A 9,117-nucleotide genomic window follows, 5' to 3' on the forward strand; every position below is an offset into this window, starting at 1 on the left:
TAAGGAAGGACAAGCTAAGAGCTTTTGGGCACATTTTAGTATTGGATAGTGTGCAGGTGAAATGAAAGGCAAATGTTCCAAGTCTCTAAAACCACCAGGGCACTGGAAATATTGCTGAAGGGCCGAGAAGGATACATCTCAACTCCTGGCTCAGAAGTGGAGTCTTAATCACTTGACCCCCAAAGAGGAAGGCCATAAGGAGACCCCCCTCCCTGTGGTGGCCAGGGGTGGGCAGTTTCTCCTGTGTGTGCCACAGACTGGCCTGTTTGCACTGTACTATCTGGATGAGGGCAGTCCTGGGTAGCTGCATGATAACAGGTAAAATTCACCAAGCACTTATTCCACGCCAGGCCCTGTGCTAAGCCCTTCTCAGACATTCTATCATTAAATTGTTCCTAACAGTGCCAGTGAGGGAGGTATAATTATGATCCCAGTTTTACAGGTCCGGAAACGGGTTTAATCGAAGAAAAGGGACGTCTCTAAACAAGGCACAAACCTAAGTCTGATACCAAAATCTGTGTTCACAACACCCTGAGAGGTTAAGTGAAGAAAGGGTCAGGGGACTGGGGAAAACAGAAAGGGTGGCTTTGAAAATGAAAATCGAATGCCCAAAACAGTGACCCTGAAAAGTTGGCATTCCGGACTCTGCCTGAAGACCAAAGAGGGTGTTCCACAGGGGCACGCACAGGCTGCTCAGAAGTCTTGACTCAGGATCTGTGCTAAATCCAGGCGGCCCAGCTACTGCCACAGTCCCGGTATTTGGGCTTCCCACTCTCCCTCAGAGCACCTGGGAGCTACGGATGGTTGTGAAGTGGGAGCAGTCCCAAGGAGGGCACAGCCCCACCCCGACCCCACGACAGCCCTAGAACAAAGGTCAGCCCAGGCGGGCTCTGCTCCACATCCCTTCCCAGGCCTCTCTGTAATATTTTGCTGCTGCTGCTCTTCATTTGCTAAGTTGTGTCCAATTTTTGCAACCCCCTGAACTGTAGCCCTCCATGCTACTCTCTGTGGAATTTCCCGACCCAAGGATCAAACCCATGTCTCCTGCGTGGTAGGTGGATTCTTTACCGCTGAGCTACCTAAGACCCTGTAACATTTTAGATGCAGATTAATGGCCTCTGTTCCTCTTCCCACCCCTCTGAAAGGCAAGACAAACCAGTGGAGAGCCTGAAACACCATCCACTGGGGCCTGGGAAGGGTCCAGAGGTGCCCAGGAGCTCCCCTAAATAAGAGTCTCCCCCAGACAGGGTCCCTGAAAGGCACCTCCTCAAAGGGAGGTACCTTAGCAACGCTGGGGAGATCTGAGTCCCTCCGAAGTTCTAGCACCAGCTGACAGGTTCCTGAAACACAGGGTTTTGCCCTTGGTCTTGAAAAAAGTGTGAACTTTGGCCAGGCTGAAAAGACAGCCATCCGTTCTCCCAGCCTTCTAAATAAAATACAAAGCTGTTTAAACACACACACATCCTTCAACTTACCTTTCCAGCCTTCTCCCTGTTGTAACCACATGATCCCAAATTCATCTGGCCCCTTCCCAGTCACACAGCTTTGCAGTCACAAGGCTGGGGCCAGCCCCACAGGGAGGACAAGCGTGCCTCCTCCTCACAAAAGACCAAGTCCACAACCCTGGGATCCAGTCCCACTGGGGCTATGCCAGGCCTGGGGTCAGACAGCCAATTCCCTAACCCTCACCTTCAGCTTCTTTAACGCTAAACACGGCCGGAGTCACCTCTATGACTGGACTTCCTCTTTCCTCAGCCAGTCAGCAAGCATTGAGCACCTTCTGTGTGCCAGGCCCTCTGCTAGATGCCAGGACATGTGCAGAGACCCACGTCTCTGCTGCCCTCATGAAGCTCACACTCGGGGGCAGAGAGACCTGTAAAACGGGCATTGCTTACAGTATTTCTCCGAGGAATAAATAATACATGAAAGGCATTTAACACAGAGCCAGGCACAAAGTCAACTATCGGTAGCATGCACGAGGGCTAAGCCGCTTCAGTCGTGTCCAGCTCTTTGCGACCCTAATGGACTGTAGCTCGCCAGGCTCCTCTGTCCTTGGGATTCCCCAGGCAAGAATACTGGAGTGGGTTACCATGCCCTCCTCCAAGGGATCTTCCCAACACAAGGATTGAACTCGCGTCTCCTGAGTCTCCAGCACTGCAGGTAGATTCTTTACTCACTGAGCCCCCTGGGAAGCCCATATTGGAAGCATACAAGGTAGCATATTATATTGGTTTAGCATACAAGACTTTTTGCTCACCATTTTTCTTTTTTCCTCTTTCATAAAACAATATTGTTTAAATATAATTGATATATAACCTTTTGTAAGTTTAAGGTGTGCAGTGAGTTGATTTTTTTTTTAAGTTTTTTTACTCTTTTGGCCTAGCCTCGCTGCATGTGGGACTCTTACCTCCCCAACCAAGGATCAAACCCACATCCCCTGCATTGGAAGCCGGAGTCCCAACCACCAGACCACCAGGGAAGTCCCCAAGGTGTTGATTTTATATTTATCTGTTTCAATATGCTTGCCACCATAGTATTAGCTAATACCTCTATGATGACAGACAAGTATCATTTCTTTTTTGTAATGGGAAAAATTAAGATCTAGTCTCTTGGCAACTTTGCGGTTTATAATACAATGTTGTTGGCTATTATCATTATGCTGTGAGTTAACTAGATCTCTAAAACCTATTTATCTGGGAGTTGTTAAAAGACATTTACCCACCTCCTTCCTCATGGCCTCCTGCGCATGCCCAGTCCAAGAGGACCATTCCAGGTGGGGTGAACCAGCGGCTACGCTCACCTAGTAGAACCTCTACACACGTCCTCGTGACGTGTTTGTATATAAGGAAATGGTGCTCGTCATTATTCTTCATAATAAGCTGCCCCCTTTATCTGGAATGACCCTCTCTTCTCCGGCGCCCCTCAATCCGGCCTGCTGGAAGTGCCCTCCATCCGTCTGGGCGTAGCACAAAGCTTACCTCCCAGACTTCGTCCAGGGATGGAGGATTCAGGAGCTGGGAACCCTTCTGGAAGGCTTGTCTGCATGTCCACTCACCCTTTCTCCCTGGGCTGCCCGGCACTGACTCTGTTCTGCCCCCGTTAGCAGTGCCTAGGTCTCACGTGCTTAAATCCTCCATCGGCCAGGATATGAGGTATACTGGCCCTCTGGTATGTGAGGAGCACAACTGCCTTGGAAAGTGAGAAAGCAAAAAGTGGCAAGACCAGGTAAGACGCTGACGGGAGAACAAAGGGTATATTAGAGACAAAATCTGAGTCCACATTACAGAGACCCTTAGTAACTGGACAGTGGGTTCAGACTCCAGACGCCAGTGAGCCTTCGAAGTTACCAATTTTTGAGGCTCGAGGTAGAGTGGACCCTGATGGACAATGGATGAGGTGATCCAAGGGTGACCACAGGCGAGATCCCCAGGGACCGCAGCTGGACACGAAGCTCATCCCAGTTGACACTTGTGATCCAAGTACTTTTCACAGTAACTCAAACTACTCAGTAGAGTGCGGTAATTCTCTATATTTTCTGTTGTGCAGCTTCCCCCCAAATGGCCTGGTTTCCTCTGAACATGCTACCCTATAATGTGCCACTCTGGCATAGTGATTATTATTTTGTATCAAAGGTAGTTGAGAAACAGCTGGTGCGAAAAGGACACTCTGACCCTCCTTCCCCCTCTGAAAGCAAAAAATAAATTTCCCATGGGAAAGGCACCCTCTCTGTACCAGAAGGGTAGGAGGCATCCTTATCAGCAGAGATAGAGAATTTAGGGTGAGAGAGCTGTGTAAACAAACCTTATTATTTTTTCACCAGTTTATTACCCCAAGCCCAAGCCCCTTTGTCAAAGCTCCTTGTTTCTTTGCCTAAAAGGCATAAAAGCTTCCTGAATCAGTTAGACTTCTTTGAGTCTCATATTTTTATGGCGCACCCATATGTAGGAAATTAAATTTGCTTTTCTCCTGTTAATCCCTTGTGTCAATTTTAATTATTAGAACCAGCCAAAGAACATAAAAGGAAATAATGGAACATTTTTCTACCCCTGCACCTTCAAAAGGTCATCACCGTTTTCTAAGGTCAGCAATCTTTCTTTTCATTGACAGGAGGACTCAGCACTTACAAGATAAAAACATCTCAATCTAGATGTCATCAGAACTTCAAACAGAAATAGCTAAATCCAGACTCGGCTTGTCTCCGACAAACACACAGGAGGTCCCACCAGCTCACCAGGTTCAAAGAAGCTAAGACAAATGTGCTATGGGGATGCAGGTGGGCACTGATGCTGATGTTGAACGCCCAGGCAAAAGATAGAGTTGATTCAGGTAAACTGGGTCAGGTGTTACAGGTAAGGCTCAGTCACACTTTCAGATGTTCCATAAAATCAAGGAAACAAAGCAATGCTTACTTAGGAAATCTGAGACAAAGAAAAATGTCTGATCAGGCAAAATGGACAACCTTAGTGACCGAAGGGAAGAATACTGATCTTGGTTTGGGCATTGCGACATTTTGGGGTTCGAAAGATGTCTGTTTACCTGCTTCAATACCTTTTTTTAAAGTTTCTTATTTTGCCTTTTTTAAATTTTGTACTGAGGTATTTCAGGTGAACAGCAAAGGGACTCAGTGATATACATCCATTCTCCCCCAAACTCCCCTCCCATCCAGGCTGCCACATAACATTGAGCAGAGTTCCTTGTGCTATGCGGTAGGTCCTTGTTGGTTACCAATTTTAAATATAGCAGTGTGTAGTTCCCCAGTGGTCCAGTGGTTAGGACTCTACATGCTTTCATTGCTGAGGGTGTGGGTTCATTCCCTGGTCAGGGAACTAAGACCCTGCAAGTCGCACAGTGAAGCCAAAAATTAAAAAAAAATAAAGTTTAAAACCAAATGTTCTCTCCACCCTTGCCACTGTCCCACCATAGATCTCAGTGGTAACATAAAGAGTCATCTTTGCTAAAGAGACTGTCCATTTCCCCCTAGTTCTTCCTTCTTATAAAGATGTGTCCAAACAAAGATTTCTGGGCCTTAAGAAACTCAGGCTACACTTCAAGGAACCTTGTTACAAAAGTCATGAGACACGGTCAGCTGTGTCAGTGCCTGGAAACCCAGAGGCAGGGCGCCAATCGGTCAGCTCCACCTTTCTGTCTGGAAAGGCAATGGAATTGTTCTTGGAGGCCAAGGAAAGCACTACCACACCCATGACAATGACCAGAGGCCCACAACCCAACCCCACTTCAGTTTTTAAGAGCATCCTCAAGGTCACTTACCTTTCCCACCTAGACAGAGGCTCGCACACTCTATTTTGCCCGCTAACAGAATCTTCATCCCAAGAAGCAAAAATAAAATACTAAGAGGGTACACAGCATAGCAACGGGCCTTTGGTAGCAAGTGCAGGAAAAAAGAACCGATCAACAAAGAGACGTTGAAGAATTCCATCAAGTCTCTTTTCGGTCCCTGAGAGAGTGGGTGTCTAAGGCCAGATCTACTACTAATTAGCTGTAACGACTACCAGGTGATGAGCCTCAGCTTCTTCATCTATAAAATGTTCACTGCCCTGCTGCTGACCCCGCTGTGAAATTGTGTGCAGAGACTTAAAAGAGTCCCCTTTGGAATGTATGAATCCAGGGCTCCTGGCAGCCTTTCAGCATTCTCCTTCCTGCTTACTCAAAAAAAAAAAAAAAGACAATGGCAAGAAGCCGTTCCTCTGCTACCTCCCCAGCACTCACAGGAGGCCCCACCCATTCACTGGGCTCCTGGCAGGCAGAAAGCCTGGTGGGGCCAGACAGATGGAACCAGAGGAACCAGAAGCATCCTTCAGCCTGCCTTTGCAGCCACAACCTCTAGTACTCTCCTTACTCAAGTTTGAATCTCAGCTTCCTTCATGTCTCCTAAACCAATTCATCCCTTCCAGACTTAGTTCCCAGGGAAATATGGATACTCTCCTCCACCTCTCTGGGGGTGCCTCAAAGAAGCTTACACTTGCCACTGCGGACTGATTAGTCAGTGATCAAACCAAGTTAACGGATTATGACTAGGTTAAAAAAAAAAAAAAAACAGAATATGGAATAGAATAGAAAATATCACTGTCCTCACTCCGTAGAGTGTAAATATCTTGTGAGGCTCTTCTTGGGGGCTTCCCAGATGGCACTAGTGGTAAAGAAAATAAGAGACACCGTTGGATCCCTGAGTGGGGGAACTCCTCTGGAGAAGGGCATGGCAACCTACTCCAGCCAGTGTTCTTGCCTGGAAAATCCCATGGTCAGAGGACCCTGGCAGGCTACAGTCCATGGGTTCACAGAAACTCCCACATGAGTGAATCAACTTAGCACTCACGGCGCTCTTCTTGGAGTTTTACACTGATATATGCATGTGCCTGGGTGCGGATCTCTATTGTGGATCTTCGTCAGGAAAAGACAGAAGCTTATAGGCTGGAAGCAGTGGGATCTGACCCTGGGGACAGATGCCCCCATACACCCATTCCCCCTCCATCTCCTGTGGAGGATACAAAGGCCGGCAGAGGGTACTCAGAGCTCATGCATCCATCCTGCAACTGTACAAAACAGAGATGGCTGCAAAACAATTGAAACTTCTGACTCTCCTCCAGGGTAGTACTTTCTATAAAGCACAAAACAGGACAATCCACAAAAGACCAAGCCATCCGGGTAACAGTCTTGCCTCAGAAAGGTGCCTGGCACTTGGGAAGCTCAGCGCCAGGCAGGGGCTGCACCTGGGTGCTGAAGGCCCTGGGCTCCCTGCTTTCCTCCCACGTAAAGGACTGATTAGGTCAACAACTGGACTGGGGACTAGAAACCTCAGAGCCCACCCCTTTCTCGCTCCTCTTAAAAAAAAATTTTTTTTTTGGCAAATTGTACATCTCCCGATAAATTTTGCCTGCTGCTAAGTCACTTCAGTCGTGTCCGACTATGTGCGATCCCATAGACAGCAGCCCACTAGGCTCCTCTGTCCCTGGGATACTGGAGTGGGTTGCCATTTCCTTCTCCAATGCATGAAAGTGAAAAGTGAAAGTGAAGTCGCTCAGTAGTGCCCGACTCTTTGCGACCCCATGTACTGCAGCCCACCAGGCTTCGCCGTCCATGGGATTTTCCAGGCAAGAGTACTAGAGTGGGGTGCCATTGCCTTCTACAAAATTTTGCCTAGTATGAACCAAAGCTTGCAGACTCCTAGAAACGCCCCTAGCCGGGAATCGGGCTGCAGAAAGGCAGTTTCAGCCAGGTGGCTAATGCTCCGGGCTCCCAGTAGGTGTGCGGCGAGGGGGCGGAGTGCATCTCCCAGGCTCCAGGCTCCAGGCTCCAGGCTCCGAGCCCGCATATGCAAACGCTCGGAAGCAGAGGCCTGGGTTTTTGGGACTCCGCCTCTGAACCCCGGGCCCTTAGTGCTATCCCCTCCTCCCAACTCTTCTGGCCGAGGACGGTGGGCCTGAGGAAAGCTCAGCTCACGATCGGGCGGGCTGGGGAAGAGGCCTGCTCGGGGCTGGATTCGCCAACCTCCTCCAGCTAGGAAGCGGCCAGCACTCCCCTAAGGTCCCGGCAAATCCCGGCCCGCGCCCGGGCGCCGGCCAGTCCGACGCGTGCCCCGCGGGCGCGTCCGCTGGTCTTAACATTCGCTGCCCTGGGATCTACCGGAGGAGGCGGGAGGCGGGCCCCGGAGCCGCAGATTTGGTGCCGGGTTGGGGACGTGGCAGGCCGCGCGCCGCCGCAGTCCTGTCGCAACGCGCGCCCCTTCCCCAGGCGCCAGGAATCCCGGAGCAGCCCCCCACCCCCACCCCGCGCCGGACCCCGCGCAACAGGCCCGCGTCTGCACCTAGATGAGCGCAGGGACCGCCTGCCCCGCTGCGGCCTCGGGGGACGCCGGCCCCAGCGCGCGGCCGCCTCCCTCCCGCCGGAAAGAGGCACGGCTGAAGGCCGGAGGCGCCCCCCGCGCGTCCTGCGCCTCTACGCACCTAGTTACCCGCGCGTCCCACATGGCCCGCGCCGCCGCTGCCGCCTCGGGAGCCGCTTCCCCGGGGACGGACTCAGCGGGCGGGGTCGCCTGCTCGCGGTAGCTCGGCCCCCTCCGCTGCGACGAGCGGGGCGGGGGCGCAGAGACCCCGGCGCCCGGCTGTATGCAGCCGCAGACCTATTCCAAGTTTCCACGTAGTTGCGAGGGCCCGAAAATTGTCACGTGCACGTCGCCGCTGGGTGGGAGGGGGTGTTTGTCATCGTGTGTTTTAAAGAGGCGCTTCGATGTCTCCCATCTCGCGGGCGAGCGCTCCAATGGGGTTGCTCTCGGCCACCTTTGGAAAAACGAGTGCTTCGAGCCGTGCACCTCGAGGGACCGGGCGCGCGCACAGCCCCCTCCGACAGGTTTTGGTCACGGTGACTTTTCACCCTAGCTAGGCCGCCGCGATTGTCCGGGAGACAGGAAATGGTCAGCCAATGGCCTTGAGCCCCGCCCCCGCACCTCTCGTCCCCTCCAACAAAGAAACTAGGGGGGCAAGCCCGGGGTAGAAGCGCCTCGTGCCCATCACCTCCACTTCCTATCTGCCCCGGTTGAGTCTTATCTTGGACATGGAGTACTTACTGGGTGCTCGGCCTTCCATTCTAGGGGTGCTGGTGGAAAGAAGCCGGCAAGGCCCCCGACATCTTGACGCTCACCGGCATGCTCATGGCGCCGGTGGAGGAGTGACCCTCTCACTGCAGGAGGGAATAGAAAGGAACCTCCTGGAAGGGCAGTGGTCCCCGAAGGAGTTGGGGGGCGGTTAGGACGACCTCAGACTGCATTTCCCTGGCGCAACAATCTGCACAGCCTCCTACCCACCACCTCTGCTTGGTCCTCAACTTCTCCGGAACTGGGATCCCTTTCCTCCACGCTGGGGATTTGGCCCAATCAGAGAGCGGAGCCTGCAGCTCTCCCTTGGGCCGACGGGGGCCTACACTGCCTCCTGGTGGTTCTTACACCCGTCTAGGGGAGCACTACAACCGAGGGATCTCGCGGGACTTGAACCAGAGGAATAGTAGAGTTTTCAATGAGGCAAGGAAGATTTGGTGACCCATGGACACACCTATGGATGTGAGAGTTGGACTGTAAAGAAAGCAGAGCCCGGAAGAATTGATGCT

At 51.7% G+C, this 9,117-nt stretch overlaps 1 protein-coding gene across 1 annotated transcript in view; it reads right to left on the reverse strand.

The window, feature by feature from the left end:
* The window catches only part of TRANK1 (tetratricopeptide repeat and ankyrin repeat containing 1), a 97,124-nt gene extending 88,210 nt beyond the window's left edge, over positions 1 to 8,914 (reverse strand). Inside the window, exons 1-2 of the mRNA XM_010835522.1 lie at positions 8,582 to 8,914; positions 7,962 to 8,294 (exon numbers count right to left, since the gene is read on the reverse strand). Coding sequence (XP_010833824.1) covers positions 7,962 to 7,984 — 23 coding nt within the window. The 5' untranslated portion in view covers positions 7,985 to 8,294; positions 8,582 to 8,914. The remainder of the gene's footprint in view (positions 1 to 7,961; positions 8,295 to 8,581) is intronic.
* Between the last annotated feature and the right edge of the window lie 203 nt (positions 8,915 to 9,117).

This window comes from Bison bison, unplaced genomic scaffold, assembly GCF_000754665.1.
Source record: "Bison bison bison isolate TAMUID 2011002044 unplaced genomic scaffold, Bison_UMD1.0 scf7180017864043, whole genome shotgun sequence".
NCBI classification, from domain to species: Eukaryota; Metazoa; Chordata; class Mammalia; order Artiodactyla; family Bovidae; genus Bison; species Bison bison.